This window comes from Balaenoptera musculus, chromosome 2 (genome assembly GCF_009873245.2).
Source record: "Balaenoptera musculus isolate JJ_BM4_2016_0621 chromosome 2, mBalMus1.pri.v3, whole genome shotgun sequence".
Classification (NCBI taxonomy): Eukaryota; Metazoa; Chordata; class Mammalia; order Artiodactyla; family Balaenopteridae; genus Balaenoptera; species Balaenoptera musculus.
This window is the reverse complement of record NC_045786.1, coordinates 13,727,768-13,743,206: the sequence shown is the minus strand read 5'-3', so window position 1 is coordinate 13,743,206 and position 15,439 is coordinate 13,727,768. Positions and strand designations below refer to the sequence as shown.

At 34.9% G+C, this 15,439-nt stretch overlaps 1 protein-coding gene across 10 annotated transcripts in view; it reads left to right on the top strand.

Moving 5' to 3' along the window:
• The window catches only part of MLLT10 (MLLT10 histone lysine methyltransferase DOT1L cofactor), a 250,863-nt gene that overhangs the window by 165,237 nt on the left and 70,187 nt on the right, over nt 1-15,439 (top strand). For 9 of the 10 annotated variants that reach the window (XR_005018668.1, XR_005018669.1, XM_036842295.1 and 6 more), the window contains 2 exons: nt 7,206-7,458; nt 10,760-11,329. Coding sequence is in view for 8 of the 10 variants with exons in the window: in XM_036842295.1 (XP_036698190.1) it covers nt 7,206-7,458; nt 10,760-11,329 (823 nt within the window). In the remaining 2 variants the exon portion in view is untranslated. The remainder of the gene's footprint in view (nt 1-7,205; nt 7,459-10,759; nt 11,330-15,439) is intronic. The other variant, XM_036842302.1, reaches the window with a different exon arrangement.

Here is a 15,439-nt window from a genome sequence, read left to right as displayed (position 1 = left end):
TTAAATGTTTCACATCACTCCCTTGTTTGCATTGTTTCTGAAGAGAAGTCAGATGTAATTCTTATCTTTGCTCCTTTGTAGTTAAGGCTTTCCCCCCTTCTGGCTTCTTTGAGTGTTTTTTCTTTTATCTTTGATTTTCTGCATTTTGAATATGATATGCCTAGGTGTTGTTTTTGTTTTCTTGCTTGCTTTTTGGCATTTATCTTGGTATTCTCAGAGCTTCCTAGATCTGTCATTTGGTTTCTGACATTAATTTGGTTAAATTCTTAGTCATTATTGCTTCAAATATTGCATCTGTTCCTTTCTTTTCCTTCTGGTATTCCCATTACACCTATGTTACACCTTTTGTAGTTGTCCTGTGGTTCTTGGATATTGTTCTCTGTTTCATAGTTTCTTTTTCTCTTTGCTTTTCATTTTTGGAAGTTTCTATTTTCATATCCTCACGCTCTGAGATGCTTTCCATAGCCATGCCCAGTCTACTAATGAGCGCATCAAAGGAATTCTTCATTTTTGTTATGGGTTTTTTTATCTCAAAGAGTCCTTTTTAATTTTTTCTTAGAATTTCTTTCTGCTTACAATATCCATCTGTTGTTGCGTGCTGTCTATTTTTTACGTTAAAACCCTTAGCATACTAATCATAGTTTAAAAAATTTCTGGGTTGGTAATTCCCACAGTCCTGCCATCTCTGTCTTTGTTTCTGATGTTTGTTCGTTCTCTTCACACGGTGTATTTGCCTTTTAGTGTGCCTTGTAGTTTTTTGTTAAAAGATGTATATGATTTACTGGATAAAAGGAACTGTGGTAAATAGGCCTTTAATAATGTGATGGTAAGAGGGACAGGAAGCATTCTATAGTCCTGTGGTTAGTTCTCAGTCTTTTGGTGAGCCTGTGCCCCTGGACTGTGAACCTCACAAGTGATTCTCACCCCCTACCCTGCTTTGCTGGGACAGGATACTGGTGGGGATTGTAGTTGGGTATTTCCCTTCCTTCACGTACTTGAGGCTCTGATACAACCCCAGCAGATTATGCTCTGGTAAAATAGATTCTCCTGATAATAGGCCTTATTAAGAAGAACAGAATACCTTGACATATTAGAATAGTTCCTTTCTGCCTCCCCTGCTGGAAGCATGAGTGTATATTTTTCTTCTGGTATTCACTGTCAAGACTTGGTAGAGCTCCTGGAGGTAAAACTTGAAAAGTGTGAGGGTCCTCCTGGAGTTGTTTTTTTTTTTTGGTTTTTTTTTTTTTAATGAGATCTATCTCTGCCTTACCTTTATCTTTTTTAAAAAATAAATTTATGTATTTTATTTATTTATTTTTGGCTGTGTTGGGTCTGTTGCTGTGCGCATGTTTTCTCTAGTTGCGGTGAGCGAGGGCTACTCTTCATTGCGGTGTGTGGGTGTCTCATTGCAGTGGCTTCTCTTGTTGCGGAGCATGGGCTCTAGGCATGCGGGCTTCAGTAGTTGTGGCACACGGACTCAGTAGTTGTGGCTCCCAGGCTCTAGAGCTCGGGCTCAGTAGTTGTGGCGCACAGGCTTAGTTGCTCCGCAGCATGTGGGATCTTCCCTGATCAGGGCTCAAACCCATGTCCCTTGCATTGGCAGGCAGATTCTTAACCTCTGCACCACCAGGGAAGCCCTTCCTGGAGTTTTTAATCTCTCAGACTTGTCCACACTGAGCCTTCAACAATTTGTCAATTACACTTGAGGTTTTCCTACCCTGATACTGGTTGCCATGGAGATTTCTGTCTGGGTACCCTCTGATTCCCTTTATCTGTCTGTCTTTCTCTCTAATTTTGGTGGCAGTGGTTTACCCTGTGACCTTGCTTCTCTGATGGATCTAAGAAGAGTTATTGACTTTTCAGTTTGTTAGGCTTTTTACTTGTTAGGATGGAATGAAGACTTCAAAGTTCCTTATTACATGCTGACCAGAAAGTGCTAATATGGACATTTAATGCTAAAAACTTTGTTCTAAGCCCCACTTACAAGTTATGATATGTTGTATTTTCATTTTTACTTAGTTGAACAAATACCTTATGGTTTCTTTTTGATTTCTTCTTTGACCGTAGGTTACTTAGAAGCATTTTATTTACTTTTGAAATATTTAGGGGTTTTTCACGTATCTTACTGTTGATTTCTCATTTAATATCTTTGTGTTATAATTTCTTTTAAATTTTTTTGAGGTTTTCTTAATGACACAGAACATGGATTATTTTGTTTTTCTGCATGCTTTCAAAAGGATGTGTATTCATTCTGCTCTTATTGTATGAAGTTTTTCTATAAATATCAGTTAGGTCAAGTTGACTTATATTGTTTAAGTTCTTTATATCCTCATTTTTTTGCGTCTATTTGTTCAGTCAATTATTGAAAAAAAGATATGAACCTCTCTTACTATAACTATACATTTTGCTGTTTCTTTGTTTTCTCTATTCAGTTTTTGCTTCATTTATTTTGAAGGTCTCTTATAATTTGCAGAAACATTTAGGATTTTTATATCCTCTTGATGAATAGACCTCTTTATCCTGGTAATAATTCTTGTTCTGAAGTGTACTTTGTCTGATATTAATGTTGTGAATTCAGCTTTCTTTGGATTAGTGTTAGATTGATACGTCTTCCCCATACTTTTAATATCTTTCTGTATTTATGTTTTAAATGGGTGTCTTGTAGACAACATAAAGTCTTGAGTTTCTTTTTTCACTGTTACAATCTCTGTCTTTCAATGGGGATGTTTAGGTAATTTACATATAATGTGATTATTGATATGGTTGTATTTAAATCTATCCTTTGTTAGTCCTTTTTAATTTGTCCATTATTTCTCATCTTCCTATTTTCTTTTTTTTCTCATTGAATATTTTGTATGATTGCATTTTGGCTGATTAGTAATAATTGTATTATTTTATTAGTTGCTTTAGGGTTTCTATATCTTTAGCTTGTCACAGTCTGCCTTCAAGTGATATTACACCATTTCATGTATTATATAAGAACCTTACAACTATATACTTCCATTGCTACCCTTTTGGCTTTGGGCCTGTTTTTGTCATGTTTTAAAATTTTTACATATTTTATAAACTTCACAATTCATTCTTATTATTTTTGCTCTAGATCATCAACTACCTTATAAAGAGACTTAAATAATTAAAAAGTCTTCTATATTTATCCATGTAATTACTGTTTCTAGTGCTCTTAATTACTTTGTGTACATCCACATTTCCTCTGTTGTTTTCCTCCTGCCTGAAAGACAACCTTTAGCATTTACTATAGTGTTAACCGCTGGTGATTAGTTCTTTCAGCTTTTTTATCTGAAAAACAATTATTTTGCCTGTGTTTTTGAAAGGTATTTTAGCTTGGTATAGAATTCTAGGTTAATGATAGTTTGTTTCTTTTAGTACATTGAAGATTTTACCCTTCTCTTTTCTAGCTTGCATCTTTTTCATGAGAAATCTGTTTTCATCCTTATCCTTGTTTCTTAGCACATAGGCATATTTAACTGCCCCCCCAGCTGCTTTTATCATTTTCTGTTTATTGTTGGTTTGTAGTGAGAAGCCATATGATTATGATGTGCATTCATGGCATTTTCTTTATGTTTCTTATACGTGGGGTTAGTTGATCTGTAGATTTATAGTTTTCATCAAATTTCATAGTTTTTCTATTATTTCTGTATTTTTTCTTTTTTCCCCCTGCTATTATTATTTTTAAGTCCCTCCCCCTCCCTCCCCCCTGCTCTTTTTTGGGTAGTGCAGTAGCATGTACATTAGGCTTCTTAATGTTGTCCCATAGCTTACTGGCACCCCTCCCCCCCTTAAAAAGTCTTCATTCATTTTGTGCTTCATGTTTGATAGTTTCTGTGCTGTATCCTAAGAATTGGGCTAGTGAAAAATGTGTGACTTTTGTGAGAGACTTGAATAGTATATAATTTTATTTATTTATTTATTTATTTATTTATGGCTGTGTTGGGTCTTCATTTCGTGTGAGGGCTTTCTCTAGTTGCGGCAAGCAGGGGCCACTCTTCATTGCAGTGTGTGGGCCTCTCACTATCGCGGCCTCTCTTGTTGCGGAGCACAGGCTCCAGACGCGCAGGCTCAGTAGTTGTGGCTCACGGGCCTAGCCGCTCCGCGGCATGTGGGACCTTCCCAGACCAGGGCTCGAACCCGTGTCCCCTGCATTAGCAGGCAGATTCTCAACCACTGCGCCACCAGGGAAGCCCGAATAGTATATAATTTAAAAAAAATTTTTAACAAGCATTATTCTGTTTCACCATGTTGGTGAAAGGCACAGCTACTGCTTGTTTTCCTTCCCTCTGCCTCCTTCTTCCAAACATGGATTACAGAGCCTTGTAGAATAAAACCTAAGGCAAGCATACCTTTAAAATATAATAACTGCTATTTCTTTGGTTACCTCTGATAGCCTTTGATTAATTATGAGTCTAAAAATTTCTGTTTGAAGTTAGAAATATTTTTTGTTCCTAACTAATGCTATTTAGTAGGTATATTGGCTTTGCATCTCATCTGAGGACTAATAATTGTAGTTGGCCATGAAACAAAAATCAAACACATTGTAGATGTCTATTTTAAAAGATTCATTAAGTTGCCTGTAAATCACAAAGTGTTTATACACTTCTCTAAAGACTGTCAATATAGCCAGATATCCAGTTTTCTCTCTAGTGGAAAAGAAGAAAAAGGAAGGCTATATTTTACTTAGTTGAGTACCAATTGATGTAGTTAGTTTGCATTTTATGGTCAATTTACATGAATATGTATTTTTAAGCACTATAGTGGCTCTCAGAACAATGAGATACTAATGCTGTGAGAGTTACTTAGGTTGTGAAACTGACTGAGGAAACAGGTTTGTGATGTTGGGGGCATGTATAAAAGTTTTTTTAACTGTTAGAATCTTCAGCTAAAGTTTTTTTTTGTTATTTTTTTTTTCTTACTAAGAAACCTGTGGTATCTTTTTAAAAAGATTTATGTATATTTTATTTATTTATTTATGGCTGCATTGGGTCTTTGTTGCTGCAGGCGGGCTTTCTCTAGTTGCAGTGAGTGAGGGCTACTCTTCGTTGTGGTGTGTGGGCTTCTCATTGCGGTGGCTTCTCTTGTGGAGCATGAGCTCTAGGCATGCGAGCTTTAGTAGTTGTGGCGTGTGGGCTCTAGAGCGCAGGCTCAGTAGTTGTGGTGCACGGGCTTAGTTGCTCCGCGGAATGTGGGATCTTCGGGACCAGGGCTTGAACCCGTGTCTCCTGCATTGGTAGACGGATTCTTAACCACTGTGCCACCAGGGAAGTCCCTGTAGTTTTTGTTTTTGTTTTTGTTTTTTGTTGTTTTTTTTTTTTTTTTGAAACTTACAAGGTGTTGAGGTTTGTAAAAAATAAACGTTATGGTTTTATTTAATATGACTTTGGTCACTGAAATTTGTTTAATTTTCATTAAATGCTTTCTTTGTAATACCTTCTCTTCCAAGTATCATGTTTTCATTGGATTTATGGACATATTTATACTTCAGGGGTAAGCAAGTATATTCTATTAAATGACTGGGAAAATTGACCAACCCTAATTTAGATTATGTGGAAACAGCATATTTCTGTTGTTGGTATTCTACCCAGTTTTCTCTCCTTTTCCTTATTTGACACATAGAGTACTTGAATGAGGAACCTCATTGTGTTTTCTTTAGATGACTTTTAAACTTCACTAGAGTCAAATGAGTGGGTTGGAAAATCTCAGGATCAACTTGAATTATTGGAAAAAAATATTGGAAAAGTGAAGTGTCAGGTGATTTTGAAAGTGACCTGTCTGGATGGGAAAGGTAGTCATCCATGAAATTTAATCAGCTTAAATATGATTGTTTTGTTAAATGGGAGTGTGTTTTCTCCTGAAATTTAGTTTGAAAACTTTTTTCTTATTTGTGGATTATAGTTTATTACAGTAGTGATTAGTTTTTTATGAGATCATAATGTCTCTTGTACTTGATGGTGAAAATCTGTTCTTGGCAGTGAGATACTGTGGGGTGCAGCAGCAACACGGGGCAAGTAGCAGAAAAGTAGTAGTAAAGATTTGGTTTTCAAAACAGTTGAAGTTTCCTCTTACTCCTTTTTTCTGAACACTGATTTGCTAAAAATGATTTGCTAACAAACCTGATTTTTATCGTCACTTTCTCGTTTTTAAAATTTATCTGATGTTTTGTACTGAGTGGTTGTTAATATGTGAAAGATTTCAATTTTGCATATTTTCAGATTTTTCACTTGTGTTACATTGGAGATTTCAGATAGAAGTATTAGAAAATTATTTATTTATTCAACAGAAATTTAAGGCTAGTTATAGTTCAGGCACCAATTTAACAATGGCAACAAAAATCCCTGACCCTTTGGACCATATAAATCTTTAATTTCAAAGCATGTTGATTAATTTACATCTGGCATCACACTTTCATAGTCATTTAATTTGTCATTATTTGCATGCATCTTATATTAAAATGATTATTAAAAATGGAAACTGTTTAAATTTGTCTTTATCTTGCTTTGTTTCCCTACCATAACTAATTATAGGGGGTGATTGTGAATCAATTTTATGGTATAATTGTACTTTTAATTTTTTTTAGAAATCTTAACTGCAAAATGTAACTGTTTCCTCAACTTAATACTGGGAAGAAATCTTTTCTGTTTCAAGGTTTTAAATATTTCTCTTTTGAAAAGCAGCCTTCACCTGAATTTAAAAAATTCTTGCTCTGACCTGTGCTAGATCTGTATAATATAATGGATATAGTCAGGTAGTGAAATTGTAGTACCTTACTTCTCTCTCGCTGTTGCCTTTCAGTGATGAACACTAAAGCTGATTTTAATTTCATGTCTAAGAAGTAGATTGTTCTTGTTGAAAATTATGTTGCTTGAGAAACAAGTATCTTCTGTATTGCTTACTGTGTGTCACTTAATAAATACAACTAATATGTACTTTTACTAATTGCTGCAATTTGATGCTCAGTCATATTATAAATTATCTACATTTTTAAAAGAAATATTTGTACCAGACTCTAAAATAAATTGTTTTTACATGATTTTCTTAGGCAGACTGACTTGTTTTTATAACTGAAACTTTCATATGTTTATCTTTCAAGTCCAATAATTATTTATTATTAATGTGCCATCTTTTTTTCCCCCTGTAGCCAAATTTTAATCAGTTCTTTTTCCTTTTACTTCCTTTCTCAATCAAAATGTTAGACTTATACAAGCACTAGCAGCAACTCTATATCTGGATCATTGAAGCGCTTGGAAGATACTGCAGCACGATTTACAAATGCAAATTTCCAGGAAGTCTCTGCGCACACTACTAGTGCAAAAGATGTTTCAGAGGCTAGAGGGTCAGAGGGCAAAGGGAAGAAATCTTCAGCTCACAGCTCAGGTCAAAGGGGAAGAAAGCCTGGTGGAAGAAATCCAGGAACGACTGTATCAGCAGCTAGTCCTTTCCAGCAAGGTATTAATTATGATATTTTAGTTGAAATACTTGTTCTTGTGATGATCAATAGTAGTTAAGTTTTATAAAAGAATTTACCTTTTACTTATAACTATTGGATAATTAGAGATTATTTTATGATTAGATGCTATAGTAAGATTACTTCAAAGACTAGTATTCCTTCTTCAAATGTTTCTGGGAACTTTGCTTTCTTTTTGTGTTATGACCTGTGCTTCTAAAGTTGAACTGTAATTTTTTTAATGTTTAAATAGATGTGGAATAAAGTTTAAGTCTGAGGAGAAAAACAATAAAAGCTGGAGTTTTCCTTTCCTTTCTGCTCAACAGAAAAGTCATTCTAATTTATAAATTGTTTTTATTTGTCTTTCCCAGTTGAACACTAAAACTGTTAAGGTATACATTTTCAGTAAGTGAATAAGTACTGAGTAATTTTTAGGGGAGCTAAATAGTTCTCAGTAAATAATACTTGCTGATTATTAATGTATTTATTATAAAGCTTGAAGATGAAAGTAGAATTTTGCTCAGCCTACATATCTTTTGGTAATTATGGCTGCTGTATGTTCAGGATGCCCAGTTAGTTTTGAGTTTTAGTTAAACAACAAATTATATTTTTCAGTGTGTGTCCCATGCGTTTATTTGGGACATACTTATACTGAAAAATAATTTGTTGTTTAACTGATATTCAGAATTAACTAGGCATTCTGTGTTTTATATGACAAGTCTGTTTTATGGAGAACAAAATAACTCAGCTAAACCTTAGATTCTAGGTTTTTTATTTTGAAATAAATATGTTGAGAAATGTAAGTGCTGAAACTGTTTGAGACAAATATATTTAGTAAAATAAAGGCCTCCTCTCCCTCGCCCCCACCCCCGCCCTTTGTCCCTTAGGAGTAAATGAGGGAAAAAGTTGTCCTTTTCTTTACCCTGTTAAAGCTTTTGCTGACAATAAAAATTATACCCGGAATCTACCAGAACATAATTTGAATATGTAGAGAGATGCTTAGTCTCCTGACCTCTTCATTAAAAGGTATATTCATATATTTTTAAACTAAGTTATTTTGGGCTTCAAGATTTTCAAGTCCTAGACTTTTTTTTCTTTTTTCTTTTTGCCTCCTATAACAAAAAATTAGACAAGTAGAAAAGAAATGAAATGCTAAATTTGCTGTTTTGTGTTTAATAAATTTACTGTATATTATTTTTATGATACTTTGGAAAACAAATAGTAAAACTGTAGTTTTTGGTTTTTTTGTTTGTTTGTTTGTTTTTGTCACATGGCTTTCGGGATCTTAGTTCCCTGACCAGGGATCAAACCTGGGCCACGGCGGTGAAAGTGCCGAGTCCTAACCACTGGACCACCAGGGAATTCCTGTAAAACTAATTTTTATGTAACTTCATTCACGTTTTGAATGTGATTAGTAGAATTCAATCATCTCTTCTCTATAATTAAGACCTTATTTTGTACTTCTAAAATTGCATTTTTGAGTTTTTAATGTTATCTTTGAAGTACTAATTCATTTAGAAAAGAGAGCTCTCATTTTCTTAAACTTCACAATATTGGAGAGTCTTTCCCTGCTTCTGTTAAGATATGGTAGAGAACGTGTTATGTTTTTATATCTGAAGTAATATCCTAAAAAGTTTTAAAAGTTGAAATTTAAAGGTAGGGCATTTAAGGTAATTGGTTGGCTTTTTTTTTTTTAATTGCAGGTAGTATGTGAATTTTAGAAAATACACATTTAAAATATTGTGTATACTAAGTGTTTTAAAGTATTTGCTATGCTGTCGTGAGCTTTTAACACCAGCTGTAAAAACAAAAATGTGCAGAAAAAAAACAGATGGTGACAGATCAGAATGGATAATAAAGAACTTCTTTATAGCTGCTAATTAAGTGGCAAATTGCAGTTATCCTTAAATGATTGATGTAATGTAAATGGCTTCTTAATATGTATATATTTTTTTTACACAGAAATGGCCTGAAAATGGTCACATAGGTACAAGTAATTTTGTAAATTAATAAGGCAGATATTCTCTTGAAGGAGTTAAATTTTAGAACTATTAATTGTTTTTAATGAGCCATTTTAGAAGAGCTTAAAATTTAAAAACCAAAACCTTGAGACTTTAGTTAAAAAGAAATTATTTCTTATGTGTAGGGAAAAAATATCTTTGTAAATATTTAGGTGGATTTATGTGTGATTACTTACGAATGTGCTCTGCAGTACAATTTAACACTTAACTTGGAATTTCCTTTCCACTGCCAACAGAACACGTTATTTTGAGCTTTCGTTTCTTAAAGACATTAGTTAAAACATGACATAGTTTAGTTTTATGAAACACAATAGATGTTGGTCAAAACTGAGTCTAAACACTTGTTACTTCATTTGGCAAGCATGGCGAGAGTGTTTGATGAAGTGGGATGGTGGATCGAATTTGTTTCATCCCAGCCATTAGTTTTAACCTGGTAAATAAAAACCTTGAGGTTTTTATATCTCATAATGACACGGTGGGCTTACTAATATTCTTTAACTAAAGAGTGGGGAAAAAATAAGCAGTTGTGAGAGATTCATGAGAGGTGCCCCTCCTATGATTTTACTTTCATAAAAGCAATAACAGAATATAAGTGGCTGGTTTCTTTTCTTTATGCATCTCCATGGGAGGTGGACTGGGAGAATGTGAGTTATATCGATTAGGTTCCATATGATCATTATTAGATCAAATCCATGTTTTGGTGGGGTAGATATAACTGAATGATAACATTCACCAACATTATCTTGAAGTTAAAACTCAGAACTTACGACCTGAGCAACATCTTTTGGATCTTATTGTATGTTGGGAACATTTATAATCATACCTTCAATAATTGCTAGAAAGGAAGTTCCCAAAGCCATTCAGAGTTCAATCATAGTCATTTCAGAGTCTCCTTGAGACTTTGCTTTTCTTTGGTCCTTGCTCAAGCATACACAAGGCATTTGGGGGAGAGTAGAGGAATGCTGCCATGGTAAAAGGTAGGTTAAATAAAGCACATCTTATATCTTGGTAATTGTACAAGTAATAGCTTATAATTCAAGAGTTAATATTCAATTTAATAACTATAAAATAAGTATTTTTAGAATATAATTTTATAGATAAACTTGATTTCAGTAATAATCCTTAAAAAAAATCTAGCTTTGTTATGTACTGATGTCCTAATAAGTTTTATAGTTTTTTTCATCCTCTCTTTTTGATGATTGTGTCATTTCTACTGCTCATGGGAACTTTTGCATCCAATTTTTTCTTTTCCTACCCCATTTTTTTTTTTCCCCCACTACAGGCAGTTTTTCAGGAACTCCAGGCAGTGTAAAATCATCTTCGGGAAGTTCAGTACAGTCTCCCCAGGATTTCTTGAGCTTTACAGACTCAGATCTGCGTAATGACAGTTACACTCACTCCCAACAGTCATCATCAACCAAAGATGTACATAAAGGAGAGTCTGGAAGCCAGGAAGGGGGGGTAAATAGTTTTAGTTCCATAATTGGTCTCCCTTCAACCTCAGCTGTTATTCCGCAGCCTAAAAGCTTTGAAAATTCACCTGGAGATTTGGGTAATTCCAGCCTTCCTACAGCAGGATATAAGCGGGCTCAAACTTCTGGCATAGAAGAAGAAACTGTAAAGGAAAAGAAAAGAAAAGGAAATAAGCAAAGTAAGCATGGGCCTGGTAGACCCAAAGGCAACAAAAGTCAAGAGAATGTTTCTCATCTCTCAGTTTCTTCTGCTTCACCAACGTCATCTGTAGCGTCAGCTGCAGGAAGTGTAACCAGCTCTAGTCTCCAGAAATCCCCCACGCCGCTCAGGAATGGGAGTGTGCAGAGTCTTAGTGTGGGCTCCTCTCCACTTGGTTCAGGTAGGCTTGGCCACTTGTTTTCTCCCTCCCTCCCTCCCTCCCACTCTCCCTCCCTCCCTCCCTCCCACCCACCGCCACTGCCACTGCCACTGCCACCACCACCAAGCAAAATTTATTTTATTTAAAAAAATTTTTTTTTATTTATTTATTTTTGGCTGCATTGGGTCTTCGTTGCTGCGCACAGGCTTTCTCTAGTTGTGGTGAGCAGGGGCTACTCTTCGTTGCAGTGTGTGGGCTTCTCATTGCGGTGGCTTCTCTTGTGGAGCACGGGCTCTAGGCGTGTGGGCTTCAGTAGTTGTGGCACACGGGCTTAGTTGCTCCACGGCATGTGGGATCTTCCTGGACCAGGGCTCGAACCTGTGTCCCCTGCATTGGCAGGTGGATTCCTAACCACTGTGCCACCAGGGAAGTCCCCGCAAATTCATTTTAAACTATCATTATGATAATACTGTGAGTTGCTAAGTGACATTTAATTATCTTAATGAAAAGGGTTATGATCTTAGGAGGACAGTTTGGTCTTTGGAAAAGACATTTGGCACTAATCCAGTTTTACTTAATATAGGCTAAATAGTTGTTGGTTATTCATTTCTTTTTTTTAAGGAATATTTATTTATTTTTAAAAATTAAGGCTGTGCTGGGTCTTCATTGCAGCTCGTGGGCTTCTCTAGTTGTGGCACTTGGGCTCTAGAGCGCACGGACTTAGTAGTTGCGGCACATGGGCTTAGTTGTAGTATGGTGGGATCTTAGTTCCTCGACCAGGGATTGAACTCCAGCCGCCTGCATTGGGAGCTCGGAGTCTTACCCCCTGGACCAGGAGGGAAGCCCCGGTCATTCATTTCTTACGAAACACCTAGAATTAATTTCCCATTTTTGTTTTTGCTTCACTTGCATAGTATTTTAAAAATCAACTCAGAATTCACATTTAAGATGTGAGAGTTTTTGCACTGTTTTTGATTGGTATTTGTTTTGGGGCTTCCTTTCCCTACACTTCAGTTAGTCTTCATTTTCTCAACAATTCCTCACACAAATTCTACTTGAATTAACTCCATCTGGAGTATTTTTTAATCAGTGATAAATGATTTAAATTTATGGACTTTAAAAATCACATTTTATTTCAGGAGATATCTGAAATGACTTATATCATTTTTGTTTTCAACTGTGTTTACCAGTATTTTACCATTATCTTTACTGTAGTATGAATGAATTTATATATGTTCTTATTCACCACATTGGGATGCTTTTTTAACCTATAGTTTGTAATGTGAATATTATTTTCAATTAAAAAAATTTTTAAGATTCGTGTTTTTAGGAACTTAACAGTGTGTATATTAGCTAAATGTCAACATTTATCTTTTAAATTGCATCTTCAATTTGAGATAAATGATTTTAAATAAGTGTTGATTGTAAATCTTAGCCATGTTTTGATTTTAGATTTCTGATTGTAGAAATGATGAAATTTTGGCTTAAAAAAAAACCATTATGGGTTTTATCAGTTCTGTTAGTTGATGGAGAGGATAGGTAGAAAATGGCATAGAAAAATAATAAGTAGAATTTAAATGAAGGTTGTTCACGTATATTATATAAATATAGAATTTTGGATTGTTTTCATAATTGTACAGACATTAATTTCAGTAAGTAAACATAAGAAAAACCATTATAAGGGAGAAAAGAGCACATGTAAAGGTAGGATATGAAAAGTAGTAACTATTAACTACCATTTGTTTTGTGCCAGCATCTGTTAAGTGCTTTACGCTTATTAACTTGTTTAATCTTCAGAGCAGTTTTATGAAGTAAGGGCTATTAATACCCCTGTTTCACAGCTGATAAAACTGAGGCTTAGACAGACAAAATAAGTTGCCCAAGATCACACAGCCAGAGATTTCTTTCTCTTTTTATTTCTCATAGCTAGCTTCTGTGCCTGTGGTGGACCTGTTTGACAAATTTTTTGGAGAAATGAGTGGAAACTATGGAAGGATTGTTTCATTAGTAGTGTTAAAGATGGTTGAGAGCAAGATTCCCCAGTCTTAGCACTATTGACATTCTGGTTGGGATAATTCTCTGTTGTGCATTGCTGTCCTGTGCCTTGTAGGATGTTTATCAGGATTCCAAAACCTTACCCACTAAATGCCAATAGCACCCAAGACTCCCCCGCCCATAGTGACAGTCAAAAAATGTTCAGGTTGGGGAGGGGGGTATTGCCCTTGGTTGAGAACCACTGTTTTAGAGGGGAAAAATAATAAATTGCAGTGAGAAATAAGTTCATTGAAAAGATTTTAATATGTTGCACACTTAAATATACGTTTTATTTATATAGTATGTTTCCTTTGAGATCAGAAGAGCTTAGCAGTTAGCCATAGCCCCTAGTCACAAGAAATAAATTTAGACATTTCCTCAGAAAAAATTTTAGTTCATATTTATTTTTAGCAAGAGGCACAGAAATCAGGTGAGTAACATATTGAGAAAATTAGGCCTAAATTTGCTCTAATGAAAAGAGATCCTCACCAATATACTGTCCATAGGGGCATAGGGGGCATAGTCTGAAAATTACTGAATTTCAGAAATTGCATTTGATGCCATTTGAAACACACATCCTCAATTTAATGGACTTAAGCTATTGATTTACATTCTTAAAAGATTTTCCTAGCTGTTATTGATTTAGGGAAATTTTAGGTGTGGGAAATCATGTTTTTTACACACTGATTACTTTGTGAGGGCAATGTTTGTGGTACATCTGTGGCAGAAAAATAAGAATTTGTATCCCTTTTACCTCACCAGTAGGTAGACAGAATGTAGGGAGAAATTCCCATAAATGTTATTTCACCAAAATAAATGACTTAAATTTAGACTTGTCAGGATTTTTTTTTTCTTAAACTTGAGTTTTAAAATCACTCTGAAGAGTGTATATATCTTGTTAAAGCCATAATTAGGGAATAAGATTAGTTGTTGAAAACTATTTGAGGTAATATATTATTTAATCTTACACATTTTACTAAAAGTTTTATGACTAGATCAGAGCACTCTCTCACAGATAAGCGTAGTACTAAAAAGTCTATTCTTATCTAGAAGCTGGCTAAATGCCATGAGTATTTAGGAATTACGCCTTCTTACCATAAGTTAAGAATTGCTAACTGCTGTTGAAACTTAGCATGTGCTGCACACTGTCTTAAGCACTTGACAGGCATCAAGTATTATCGCTCATTATATAGAAGAGGAAACAGAGACAGAATTCTCACAGCTCTAAGTGGTGGAGCTATGCATTTTCCTTGATTCCAGAGACACTTAATTATAAAATTCAAGGGATGTTTGCTGATGAGGGTGTAAAACCTTGCTAGTATACTGTCAGTCATGCTTTAAGCAATGGGATCAACAAGAGAGTTTGAGCCAGTAATTTAACTTGCAACAATAGTACCTCCTACTAGTATCAAAATGTTAATTTTTCCTTTGGACTAATTTTAGATTGAGAAAGCACTTAGTAATTGTAAAAGCAGAGAACTCGCTCCTGTATAAATAAGTCAGAAGGAGAAAATGTGTATTGTGTTATCAAGAATTGTTTTTCATGATGCCCTTTTAAAGATTCATGTGCAAGTAGCAATGCAGGTGACCTTGTAAACACCTGCTAGTTATAAGGTTAGACTATAACAAGCACTATAATCCTAGCTGCAGGAGGTTAGGGGCTGTGTTTGTCATGTTCATTACTGTCTCCTCACTGCCAGCACAGTGCTTTGACCATAATAAATGCTAAACATTAAAAAACAAAAAAAAGAATGAATACTGTTAGTAATCACTGAGAATGTTATCATGTGTTTAGTAGTATCCTGTGTGATTTTGTACTTGTCTTTCAAGTGTTTTTGCCAGATTGCAAGTGAAATTATTTATTGTAAAGCTTTTCACGTATCAATAGTATTACAGACCAGTTTTAGGATATATAATTAGTTGGAAAAGACCATGGACAAGATGAAATTTGAATTGTACTTTGGAGTAGGCAGAAAACGAAGGCCAACATTATTATCAGAAAAGATAGTAAAGGTATATTTGAAGGGTAAACTTCATAGAAACAAGACGCTTGTGTTTGCGGGATAGTTAGAAGTAATGTTGATTCACTAGAGCAGG